At 37.4% G+C, this 14,098-nt stretch overlaps 1 protein-coding gene across 1 annotated transcript in view; it reads right to left on the bottom strand.

Moving 5' to 3' along the window:
* The window catches only part of LOC116621848 (fibronectin type III domain containing protein 3C1-like), a 52,706-nt gene extending 39,284 nt beyond the window's left edge, over positions 1 to 13,422 (bottom strand). Inside the window, exons 1-4 of the mRNA XM_032387864.1 lie at positions 13,300 to 13,422; positions 10,645 to 10,720; positions 2,404 to 2,480; positions 472 to 874 (exon numbers count right to left, since the gene is read on the bottom strand). Of these exons, the coding sequence (XP_032243755.1) occupies positions 472 to 874; positions 2,404 to 2,480; positions 10,645 to 10,720; positions 13,300 to 13,422 (679 nt within the window). The remainder of the gene's footprint in view (positions 1 to 471; positions 875 to 2,403; positions 2,481 to 10,644; positions 10,721 to 13,299) is intronic.
* Between the last annotated feature and the right edge of the window lie 676 nt (positions 13,423 to 14,098).

The following is a 14,098-nucleotide window of genomic DNA, read 5'->3' as shown; positions in this document are numbered from 1 at the left end:
TTAATACAGATACTAGGTATGTATTTTTATAATGTATTGTTATGTACAGAAAGAAAAACATGAGCAAATACGGATACTATTTTCCTAGGGAGTAACTCCACTTCCAAATTTTAAGGTCCTAAGATGATTTTAATGTTGACCCTTCAGTGTCTTTTATATTCCCACCGTATGGCATTAATAATCAAAACATTCTTTTATAATGTTCCAATATGATTTTATAGACCCAATCAGTAAAAATAAATATCATAAATCAATGTTATATCAAAGTACAAAAATATATAGAAAATTATGTTTATGAGTATTTTGCCTTAAACACGAACCAGTACTTATTCTCATTAAACCTAATATACATGCATGAAATGCAGTCATTCATGGAAACGTTACTACTTTCTACTTTTTCCACTTAATTTCCCAATGCTCTTAATTTTTACAAACTCAAAATATTTCCTGTTTAAGAAAATTATATACTACCATGCTGCTCTTGGTATATAAATGTTGCTGGTGGTAGCATAGGTGGTGGTGGAAGCAGTGCTGGTGGCAGCGGTGGTGGTAGCATCAGTGGTGGTGGCAGCAGTGGCAGTGGTGGCTGTAGCAGCAGTGGTGGTAGCAGCTGTGGCGGTAGCAGCTGTGGCGGTAGCAGTGGTGGTGGTGGCAGCAGTGGTGGTGGCAGCTGCTGCAGCAAAGGCTCTTGGATGTAGGGCAGTGGATATTCCCCTTGAGCTGGGGGATACATCAGGTGAGGCCCTTGTTGATACACAGGAGAGGATGGGCCAATGAAGTGTGGTACTTGTTCTAGAGGAGCAGGCATGGCTGTATGATAGTCAATTGTCTGAGGCACAATGATAATTTTGCGAATGCCATTTTCTTCCACCACCTAAGTTGGAAGACAGAACCATATAAACATATTAGAATTAATAAAATTTGTCATTTTTTTTAAACTAAGTTTTAGATTTATATCCTGTGCTCTTAATTTAGAAAACCCAAGGGATCAAAAAGTAATAACTAAGTGAAACTAGGTCAAGCAAAAGACAATTCTTCCTTGTCTCCATATGTTTGGCTTTCAAAAAGGGAATTTTTTGACAATAGATAATATATTGACTTTGTTTAAAACCATAAAGTATAAAAAACTATACATGTAAAATTTCCCTCCTAAATCTTATCTGCTCAGTGCCCCCATTAGATAACTATTGCTCTTAGTTTCTTAGGAATCCTTCTAGAATTCGTCTATATAAGCAAGAATACAGATTCTTATTTTTCCTTTTTATTACATAAAAAGTAGCCTTATTTGCACTATTACTATCTGTACCTTGCTTTTTACACTTAGCAACATATCTTAAAGATCTTTCTATGTCAGTACATAAAACTTCCCCATTTTTTTGCACAGCTGCATTGTACTCCATTATATGGATGTCCTCCATTGTACACAGTCCTCCATTGACAAGTGTGTGGGTTGTTTGCAGCCTTCTATGATCACAAACAATATTGTAATGAATAATCTTGTATATTTATTATTCCAAATTTGGGGAAAACACATCTGTAGGATAAATTCCTCAAAGTGGAATTGCTAGGTGAAAAGGAATATGCATTTGTATTTTTGTTAGATATTGTTGAAATAGATAATTCCATTTAGAATCAAACTATATATTGATTTATTTAGCACGTTATTGATTTCCACAGCTGTGCAATAGAAAAAGACATATTCTCAATTATAAAATTTCAAGGCCACGAAATATCTTGTTGATGTCTATAGGAGAAATATTTCCCTGTCCATTTTAGGGGCTTGGTAAATATTTGAAGAATTTTTTAAAAAGTGCCCTTTGTTGCCCAGCAACTGAGAATGAAATACTACTGAACTGAAAATACGTAATTGTAGGGACTAAAGCATACACACTATCGAAAGCCATTACTGTAGCAATTGTAATAGGTAATCAAGATTGGTTAAGGTACTCAGAAACAAAAAACAATAGAGGATTAATGAATATGATGAGATGCAAATTCATTAGATGAATAAGGAATTATTTATTTTATTTTATTTTTTAAAAAGATTTTATTTATTTATTTGAGAGAGAGAGAGCTCATGAGAGGGGGGAGGGTCAGAGGGAGAAGCAGACTCCCTGCTGAGCAGGGAGCCCGATGTGGGACTCGATCCCGAGACTCCAGGATCATGACCTGAGCCGAAGGCAGTCGCTTAACCAACTGAGCCACCCAGGCGCCCCAAATAAGGAATTATTTACAAGACAATCCAAGGGAGATTTGGTTAAGCTTAACTGCAATTGCTTTTTAGCAATAATGATAACAAAATGAACAACTAAATAGTATTTCAGAAGATTTATCATATAGTGACATAATAACTGTTAAATGATACCTTAGGGCTAAATACTAAATAAAACCATACTCATATACCTGAGACATGTAACCAGGAGGAAGGTATATTGGTGGCAAATTACCACTTGGTGACATCAGAGGTACATCAGTGGGTCCTAAAAGAGAATTATTATTAATAAATTCTTTAATAGGAGCAGGAGGAGCAAAATGGCAGAGGAGTAGGAGACCTAAATTTCATCTGGGCCCAGGAATTCAGCTAGATAGGTATCAAACCATTCTGAATACCTACAAACTCAACAGGAGTTTGAGGAAAAGAATAGCAGCAATTCTATGAACAGAAAAGTGACCACTTTTTGGAACGTAGGACGTGTGAAGAAGGGAATCTGAGGCGATATTTGGGAAGATAGACCGCGGGGGGAGGGAGCCTCTGTCAGCCAGCTACCAGCAAGTGATAGAGCAACAGAGCACAAAATTGGAACTTTCAGAAGTCTGCTCTGCTGAGGGACGTTGCTCTAGTGGCTAAGTGGGGGGTGGAACCCTTGCTGGGACAGTGTGGTTTCAGGATCCTTGGGGTCACAGGAAGACCAGAGGTGCCTGAGCGTGGCAGAGTTCCCAGGTATCAGAGTGGGGAAGCCGGCTGCAAAGATGGAGCCAAGGAGTGGGCTCTCAGCTCAGGGTTGCCATAAACCATGATCTGTGGCACAGTCTGGCCACTAGTCTTTGAGCCGGGACCCAACAAGCAGCAGATCCGGGGAGATTCCCCTTCCTCCCCCAGGAGGAGCAGCATGGAAGTGCACCGCAAGAATCTGCTGGGTTTGGAGACTCCAAAGGGGGTCATGTGCTGGGGGAGATAGAAACACTCGGTCACAGGCTGGGTGAGCACGGAGTGTGGCTGGAGACCAGGGAGACACGAGTGATTGACTGCTTTTCTATGAGGGCTCACTGAGGAGTGGGGCCCCGAGCTTTCGGCTCCTCCAGGATGAGACACTGGGAGGCTGCCATTTTCACTCTCATCCTCCAAAGCTGTACGGAAAGCTTTCAGGGAACAAAAGCTCCCGAGAGCAAACCCCAGCAGATTACTTATCGTGGCCCCTGGCAAGGGCAGTGCAATTCCGCCTCAGGCAAAGACATTTGAGAATCACTGCAACAGGCCTCCTCCCCCAGAAGATCAGCAAGAACATCCAGCCAAGACCAAGTTTACTGATCAATGAGAATGGCAAAACCCCAGCACTAGGGGAATTCAGCAAATAGAATTCATGGCTCTTTTCCCCATGAATTTTTTGTCTCTCAAAATTAATTTTTAAAATTTTCATTATTTTTTTCTTTTTCTAATTTTTAGTTGAATTTTTCTTCTTTCTTTTTCAACAAACATCAGTTCCTTTTTTAAAATCTTAATTTTCATTTTTACAGTCATATTCTATCCCTTCATTGTATTTAACCTTATTTTTTGTATATATATAAGTTTTTCTTTCTTTAAAATTTTGGGATACAGTTACTTCTAACAGACCAAAATATACCCTAGATCTAGTGTGACATTGTCCTAGTCTCCCGCCTGATCAAATTCTCTCTTTTTTATAAATTTTTTCATTCTTTATTCAACCAACTTTTTATCTTATCAATTCCTTTTTAAAAATCTTTTTTAATTTTCATCTTCACAGTCATATTCCATTCCTTCATCATATTTACCCTTATTTTTGTATATATATATAAATTTTTCTTTCTTTAAAATTTTGGGAGGCAGTTTCTTCTAACAGACCAAAATACACTGAAAATCTAGTGTGTGGCTCTGTTCTATTCACCAGCATGATCATATTCTTTCTTTTTTTTTTTTCCTTTTCCTCCCCAGTTTGGGTCTCTTCTGATTTGTTTAGTGTATATTTCTCTGGGGTTGTTGTTACCCTTTTAGCATTTCGTTCTCTCATTCATCTATTCTCCTCTGGACAAAATGAAAAGATGGAAAAACTCACCTCCAAAAAAAGACCAAGAGGCAGCACTGACTGCCAGGGACCTAATCAATATGGCATTAGTAAGATGTCAGAACTAGAGTTCAGAATGACAATTATAAAGATACTAGCTGGGCTTGAAATAAGCATGGAAGTTACTAAAGAATCCCTTTCTGGAGAAATAAAAGTCTAACCAAGTTGAAATCAAAAAGGCCATTAATGAGGTGCAATAAAAAAATGGAGCCTCTAACTGCTAGGATAAATGAGGCAGAAGAGAAAATTAGTGATCTAGAAGACCAAATGATGGTGAATAAAGAAGCTGAGAAAAAGAGAGATAAAAACTACTGGATCACGAGGGGAGAATTCAAGAGATAAGTGATACCATAAGGTGAAACAATATTAGAATAATTGTTTCTCAGAAGAAGAAGAAAGAGAAAGAGGGGCAGAGGTATATTGGAACAAATTATAGCAGAGTACTTCCCTAATTTGGGGAAGGAAACAGGCATCAAAATCCAGGAGGCACAGAGAATCCCCCTCAAAATCAATAAAAATAGGTCAACACCTCAACATCTAGTAATAAAACTTAAAAGTCTCAGAGACAAAGAGAAAATCCTGAAAGCAGCTCAGGACAAGAGGTCTGTAACCTACAATGGTAGAAATATTAGGTTGGCAACAGACCTCTCCACAGAGACCTGGCAGGCTAGAAAGGACTGGCAGGATATATTCAGAGCACTAAATGAGAAAAATATGCAGCCAAGAATACTATATCCAGCTAAGATATCATTGAAAATAGGAGAGATAAAAAAACTTACAGGACAAACAAAAACTAAAAGAATTTGTGAACACCAAGCCAGCCCTACAAGAAATATTGAAAGGGATCCTCTAAGCAAAGAAAGAGCCTAAAAGTAACATTGACCAGAAAGAAACAGAGACAATATACAGTAACAGTCACCTTACAGGCAATACAATGGCACTAAATTCATATCTTTCAATAGTTACCCTGAATGTAAATGGGCTAAATGCCCCAATCAAAAGACACAGGGTATCAGATTGGATAAAAAAAAAAAAAGACCAGGGATATGCCAACTGCAAGAGACTCATTTTAGACCCTCCAGATTTAAAGTAAGGGGGTGGAAAACCATTTACCATGCCAGTGGACATCAAAAGAAAGCTGGGGTGGCAATCCTTATATCAGACAAATTAGATTTTAAACCAAAAACTATAATAAGAGATGAGGAAGGGCACTACATCATACTTAAAGGGTCTATCCAACAAGAACATCTTAACAATTGTAAATATCTATGCCCCTAACATGGGAGCAGCCAATTACATAAGCCAATTAATAAAAAAATCAAAGAAACACATTGACAATAATACAATAATAGTAGGGGACTTTAACACCCCCCTCACTGAAATGGACAGATCATCTGAGCAAAAGATCAACAAGGAAATAAAAGCTTTAAAAGACACACTGGACCAGATGGACTTCACAGATATATTCAGAACATCCCATCCCAAAGCAACAGAATACACGTTCTTCTTGAGTGCCCATGGAACATTCTCCAGAATAGATCACATCCTGGGTCACAAATCAGGTCTCAACCAGTACCAAAAGATTGGGATCATTCCCTGCATATTTTCAGACCACAATGCTTTGAAACTAGAACTCAATCACAAGAGGAAAGTTGGAAAGAACTCAAATACACGGAGGCTAAAGAGCATCTTACTAAAGAATGAAAGGGTCACCAGGAAATTAAAGAAGAATTAAAAAAAATTCATGAAAACCAATGAAAATGAAAACACAACTGTTCAAAATCTTTGGGATGCAGCAAAGGCAGTCCTGAGAGGACAGTATATAGCAATACAAGCCTTTCTCAAAGAACAAGAAAGGTCTCAAATACACAACCTAACCCTACACTTAAAGGGGCTGGAGAAAGAACAGCAAATAAAGCCTAAACCCAGCAGGAGAAGAGAAATAATAAAGATTAGAGCAGAAATCAATGAAATAGAAACCAAAAGAACAGTAGAACAGATCAATGAAACTAGGAGCTGGTCCTTTGAAAGACTCAGTAAGATTGATAAACCCCTGGCCAGACTATTCAAAAAGAAAAGAGAAATGACCCAAATCAACAAAATCATGAATGAAAGAGGAGAGATCACAACCAACACCAAAGAAATACAAACAATTATAAGAACATATTATGATCAACTCTATGCCAGCAAATTAGATAATCTGGAAGAAATGGATGCATTTCTAGAGATGTATCAACTACCAAAACTGAACCAGGAAGAAATAGAAAACCTGAACAGGCTTATAACCACTAAGGAAATGGAAGCAGTCATCAAAAATCTCCCAACAAACAAGATCCCAGGGCCAGATGGCTTCCCAGGGGAATTCTACCAAACATTTAAAGAAGAATTAATACCTATTCTTCTGAAACTGTTCCAAAAAATAGAAATGGAAGGAAAACTTCCAATTTCATTTTATGAGGCCACCATTACCTTGATCCCAAAACCAGACAAAGACCCCATCAAAAAGGAGAATTACAGACCAATATCCTTGATGAACATGGATGCAAAAATTCTCTGCAAAATACTAGCCAATAGGATCCAAGAGTACATTAAAAGGATTATTCACCACGACCAAGTGGGATTTATCCCTGGGCTGCAAGGTTGGTTCAACATCCTCAAATCAATCAATGTGATACAGTACATTAATCAAAGAAAGAACAAGAACCATATGATCCTCTCAACAGATGCAGAAAAAGCATTTGACAAAGTACAGCATCCTTCCTTGATCAAAACTTTTCAGAGTATAGGCATAGAGTGTACATACCTCAATATCATAAAAGCCATCTATGAAAAACCCACAGCAAATATCATTCTCAATGGGAAAAAACTGAGAGCTTTCCCCCTAAGGTCAGGAACACGGCAGGGATGTCCATATCACCACTGCTATTCAACATAGTATTAGAAGTCCTAGCCACAGCAACCAGACAAAAGAAATAAAAGGCATCCGAATCGGCAAAGAAGAAGTCAAACTCTCACTCTTTGCAGATGATATGATACTTTATGTGGAAAACCCAAAAGACCCCACCCCAAAACTGCTAGAACTCATACAGGAATTCAGTAAAGTGGCAGGATATAAAATCAATGCACAGAAATCAGTGGCATTCCTATACACCAACAACAAGAGAGAAGAAAGAAATTAAGGAGTTGATCCCATTTACAATTGCACCCAAAACCGTAAGATACCTAGGAATAAATCTAACCAAAGAGGCAAAGGATCTGTACTCAGAAAACTATAAAATACTCATGAAAGAAACTGAGGAAGACACAAAGAAATGGAAAAACGTTCCATGCTCACGGATTGGAAGAACAAATATTGTGAAGATGTCAATTCTACCTAGAGCAATCTACGCATTCAATGCAATCCTCATCAAAATACCATCCACTTTTTTCAAAGAAATGGAACAAATAATCCTAAAATTTGTATGGAACCCGAAAAGACCCCGAATAGCCAGAGGAATGTTGAAAAAGAAAAGCAAAGCTGGCGGCATCACAATTCTGGACTTCAAGCTCTATTACAAAGCTGTCATCATCAAGACAGTATGGTACTGGCACAAAAACAGACACATAGATCAATGGAACAGAATAGAGAGCCCAGAAATGGACCTCAACTCTATGGTCAACTAATCTTCGACAAAGCAGGAAAATGTCCAATGGAAAAAAGACAGTTTCTTCAACAAATGGTGTTGGGAAAATTGGACAGCCACATGCAGAAGAATGAAACTGGACCATTTCCTTACACCACACACAAAAATAGACTCAAAATGGTTGAAAGACCTCAATGTGAGACAGGAGTCCATCAAAATCCTTGAGGAGAACACAGGCAGCAACCTCTTCAACCTCAGTCACAGCAACTTCTTCCTAGAAACATCGCCAAAGGAAAGGGAAGCAAGGGCAAAAATGAACTATTGTGACTTCATCAAGATAAAAAGCTTTTGCACAGCAAAAGAAACAGTCAACAAAACCAAAAGACAACCGACAGAATGGGAGAAGATATTTGCAAATGACATATCAGCTAAAGGGCTAGTTTCCAAAATCTATAAAGGACTTATTAAACTCAACACCCAAAGATCAAATGATCCAGTCAAGAAATGGGCAGAAGACATGAACAGACATTTTCCCAAAGAAGACATCCAAATGGCCAACAGACACATGAAAAAGTGCTCAACATCACTCAGCTTCAGGGAAATCCAAATCAAAACCTCAATGAGATAGCACCTCACAGCAGTCAGAATGGCTAAAATTAACAAGTCAGGAAACGACAGATGTTGGTGGGGTTGTGGAGAAAGGGGAACCCTCGTACAATGTTGGTGGGAATGCAAGCTGGTGCAGCCACTCTCGAAAACAGCATGGAGGTTCCTCAAAAAATTGAAAATAGAGCTACCCTACGACCCAGCAATTGCACTATTGGGTATTTACCCCAAAGATACAAATGTAGTGATCTGAAGGGGCACATGCACCGCAAAGTTTATAGCAGTAATGTCCACAATAACCAAACTATGGAAAGAGCCTAGATGTCCATCAACAGATGAATGGATAAAGAAGAGGTGGTATATGTATACAATGGAATATTATGCAGCCATCAAAAAAATGAAATCTTGCCATTTGCAATGACATGGATGGAACTAGAGGGTATTATGCTAAGCAAAATAAGTCAATTAGAGAATGACAAGTATCATATGATCTTACTGATATGAGGAATTTGAGAAACAAGACAGAGGATCATAGGGAAAGGGAGTGAAAAATGAAAAAAGATGAAACCAGAGAGGGGGACAAACCATAAGAGACTCTTAATCTCAGGAAACAAACAGGGTTGCTGGAGTGGAGGGGGTGGGAGGGATGGGGTGGCTGGGTGATGGAAAATGGGGAAGATATGTACTATGGTGAGCACTGTGCGTTTTGTAAGACTGATGAATCACAGACCTTTAGCCCTGAAACAAATAATACATTATATGTTAATTCAAAGAAATTTAAAAATTGTTTAATAACTTTAAAGTCTGTTTAATTTTTCACAGTGAAAACCATCTCTATGCAGCCAGCCATTTTCAGTGTCTGTTGCTTACTTGCAAAGGGAACTAGGTATGAATGTAGATGAATCAATGCAAATTCATCACAATTGATGGAAAATAAAACACATAATGGGGATTGGGTAAAATTTATATTATAAAAACACTGGCAAATTTTACTGCTTATAACAATGAAGTATCAGCTTTTCAGTACATTGTTCTTTTACTTGTGTATAGACTGAGTAATAGAAGTTTTACTCTGAACCATAAAATATATTTCTTTTAGTGATGTTACATAATAAAATATTAATTTTAAGCTTTTCATTGATAATAATAAAGTGAAAGTTTTTAGAAAACAGAATAATATAGACAAGGACCCAATGCTACTCATGTGATACCCTACTTTTATACTAGGTATTTTTACTGTCTTAGACATACAATTGCACAGGAATAAAAATCCTACACAGAATGGAAACTTTTGTGAGTCATCATTCTTTTGTTTTTCTGAAATTATTAAAATTACTGCTTAGTTTAAAAAATATATGTGGCTCTCAAGTCCTAGAATGGTGATTTCCTTTTAATAATGGGGAAAATAATAAATATGAATTTACAATAAACTTTATATAGCAGCCATATGGAATCCATTGCTAAATGATAATTTTTTAAAAAAATGACAATGTTTTAAAAAATTTTTGAATCATAGATCTAAAACACTTCAGGATACAAAATAATTGGCATAAGAACAAAAACAACCATCACAATATGAATAATACTAAGTCTTATATGAAGTAAATATTAATTTTATATTACTATGTATACATATATATAGCAAACTAATATGTATATATAAATAATTTATCCTCCTCCTGTATATTGTTATATCTTGAATACCTAGTATAGTGCTAGAACATGATAGGCACTAAAAAAATACTTGAATGTATGAATGAATGAGCTCTCTGAAGGCCTCAGTAGTCATCTCCTATAAGAGAAGAGTCTAAAACTATTAGTGGCTGTCAGTATATCCCAGATGTGAACTTTTTCAAATGAAATTCCTGAATTAATCTTCAATTTAAAAAAAGTAACTTACATGAAGATCTCTAGTAAGACTACCAACATGAGCCCTGGTTTTTATATTGATACTATGCTCCTATGAGGACTATATAAATTTAAGAGGATTCCATATGGCCCAAATGGGAAGGGATACTAATGGGATAGATTACTAGTAAAGTCATTTCATACTAATATTTAAATTTACTCTATTTGCTTTCAAGAAACACACACCAAATTATACTTTTACTGACCTTGGATATTCTGAATGTTCCCGTCATCAGACTCGATGGTGAAGGTCTCCCCAGGGTTAACTTGCACCAATATAATCTAGAAATAAACCATTCTTTGATGAAAAACTTTTCTGTTAATTAATCTATGAAAAATCATTATTGTCATTTTTTAAAGTTTTATTTAAATTCCAGTTAGTTAACATACAATGTAATATTAGTATTAGGTGTACAATTTAGTGATTCAACACTTACATACAGCATCCTGTGCTCATCACAAGTGCACTCCTTAAGCCTCATCACATATTTAACCCATCTCCCCACTCCCTCCCGTCTGGCAACCATCAGTTTGTTCTCTGTAGGTAAGAGTCTACTTCTTGCTTTGTCTCTCTCTCTCTTTTTTCCTTTGCTCATTTGTTTTGTTTCTTAAATTACACATATGAGTGAAATCATATGGTATTTGTCTTTCTCTTACTGACATTTCACCTTAGCATTATGTTCTCTAGCTCCATCCATGTCATTGCAAATGGCAAGACTTCATTCTTTTTTATGGCTGAATAATATTCCACTGTATGTATATATATACCACATCTTCTTTATCCATTCATGAGTCATTGCACATTTGTGCTGCTTCCATAATTTGGCTATTGTAGATAATACAGCTATAAACATTGGGGTGCATATATCCCTTCAAATTGATATTTTTGTATTCTTTGGGTAAATACCTAGTAGTGCAATTGTGGACCATAAGGTAGTTCTATTTTTAACTTTTTGAAGAACAAGACAGGGATATCCACTCTCACCACTTTTAGTTAACATAGTCTCACAAATCCTAGCCACAGCAATCAGACAACAAAAGCAATAAAACGCATCCAACTTGGCAAGGAAAAAATCAAACTTTCACTTTTTTCAGATGACATGATGCTCTATATAGAAAACCCAAAAGACTCCACCCAAATATTGCTATAACTGATACAGGAATTCAGCAGAGTTGCAGGATATAAAATCAATGCACAGAACTCAGTTGCATTTCTATACACCAATAATGAAGCAGCAGAAAGAGAAATTAAGGAATCAATCCCATTTACAATTGCACCAAAACCCGTAAGATATCTAGGAATAAACCTAACTAAAGAGGTAAACAACCTGTGATCTGAAAACTGTAAAACACTTATGAAAGTAATTGATATCGACACAAAGGAATGGAAAACCATTCCATGCTCATGGATTGGAGGAACAAATATTGTTACAATGGCTATATTATCAAAATCAGTCTACACCTTTAAGGCAATCCCTATCAAAATACCATCAGCATTTTTCAGAGCTAGAATAAACAATCCTAAACTTTGTATGGAACCACAAAAGACCCCAAATAACCAAAGCAATCTTGAAAAAGAAAACCAAAGCAGAAGACAACACAATTCCAGACTTCAAGTTATATTATAAAGCTATAGTCATCAAGACAGTGTGATACCGACATAAAAACAGACATATAGATCAGTGGAACAGAATAGAAAACCCAGATGGACCCACAGCTGTATGGTCAACTAATCTTTGACAAAGCAGGAGAGAATATCTGATGGATAAAAGACAGTGTCTTCAACAAATGGTGTTGGGAAAACTGGACAGCAACATGCAGAAAAATGAAACTGGACCACTTTCTTGTGCCATGCACAAAAATAAACTCAAAATTGATGAAAGACCTAAGTGTGAGACAGGAAACCATTAAAATCATAGAAGAGAACAAGGCAGCAAACTCTTTGACATTGGCTGTAGCAACATCTTACTAGATATGTCTCCTGAGGCAAGGGAAAAAAAAAGCAAAACCAGACATTGGAACATCATCAAGATAAAAAGCTTCTGCATAGTGAAGGAAACAATCAACAAAACTAAAAGGCAACCTATGGAATGGGAGAAGATATTTGCAAATGACTTATCAGAAAAAGGGCTTCTATCCAAAATCTATAAAGAACTTATAAAACTCAGCACCCAAAAAACAAATAATCAGGTTAAAAAAAGAATATACATAACTAATGAATCATGGAATGCTACGTCAAAAACTAATGAAGTGCTCTATGGTGACTAACATAACATAATAATAATAAAAAAAGAACTGAACTGCAAAAAAAAAAAAAAAAAAGACATGAATAGACGTTTTTCCAAAGAAGACATCCAGATGGCCAACAGACACATGAGAAGATGCTCAACGTCACTGACCATCAGGGAAATGCAAATGAAAACTACAATGAGATAACACCTCACAACTATCAGAATAACTAAAATTAACACAAGAAACAACAGGTGTTGGTGAGGATATGGAGAAAGGCGAACCCTAAAACTCTGTTGTTGGTGGGAATGCAAACTGGTGCAGCCACTCTGGAAAACAGTATGGAGGTTCATTACTGTCATTTTGAAAAATATTCAGACTCACTAATTATTGGGGTCTTGAAATGCTCAAAAAGAAGAGAACATTTGGATCATTGGACACTTAGGAGAAGTTCAATATCCCTAAGTAACGGGTCCTCCCCCATCCAAGTAAAACTTAATATAATAAGGTCATAGAAAATGGGTGCATTGACATGGAAAGACCAATTCCCACTCTCCAGGAAAAAAAAAAAAAACCTGCAAAAAATGAAAAACAGAAAACAAAACTTGTCTGATGGTAAAATTCAAACGTACTTGTTGTATCCAGTACTGAGGATAAGAAGGCCATCTGGTATATCTCTTGGGATGAGTCATCATTTGTGAATAATTGGTAGTATACTGTGTTCCAACAGTGGTGTCCAGATGATAATTCTCCATCTAGTAAAAAAAATGTACATTTAGGGGAAGAGAAAAAGATGGTGGAGGAGTAGGGGACCCTTTTCCAACCAGTCCCCTGAATTGAGCTGGATATTCACCAGACCACTGAACACCAACGAAATCAGCCTGAGATGTAAGAAGATATATCTGGATCTCTACAAACAGAATATCGCCGGCAATTGGTTTTGAGGTATGAAGCAGGGAGCTGTGATTCCGAGGACAGATATTGGAATATAAATGGAAGGGGGAGGGAACAATGGGGATCTTGCACCACTGGTGAGCAAAAGCCTCCCACGCTGGGGATAGGGCACAGACTTGCAGACCGGTAACAGCAGAAAAGGACCTTAGGGCAGCCCCAGACTGAAACCTGGAGCAGCTGGCGGGGACACGCATGTGAACTGGGGGCGGCTGGCGGTTTTAGAAGCACAGAAGGGCAGAGATGTGCCCCCATGCCCTGACCTGGAGGCAAGGACTGGGAGCCCTGCTGACGGGTGCACAACCCAGGATGCTGTGGTTTATAGCAGCACAGACAGAAACCAGATAGTGTGGCCTGGAGAGCTCACTGAAGAACAGATGGCGATCTCTCTGCTGTGAGGGAGAGGGTTGGAAATGATTTCTTCTGCTCTGACTCTTGGAAGAGACACAGAAAGCCACTAGGAAAGCCGCCAGAGAACAA

Source organism: Phoca vitulina, unplaced genomic scaffold (assembly GCF_004348235.1).
Source record: "Phoca vitulina isolate PV1807 unplaced genomic scaffold, GSC_HSeal_1.0 scaffold51, whole genome shotgun sequence".
Lineage (NCBI taxonomy): Eukaryota > Metazoa > Chordata > Mammalia > Carnivora > Phocidae > Phoca > Phoca vitulina.
This window is presented reverse-complemented; position numbering and strand designations above follow the sequence as displayed.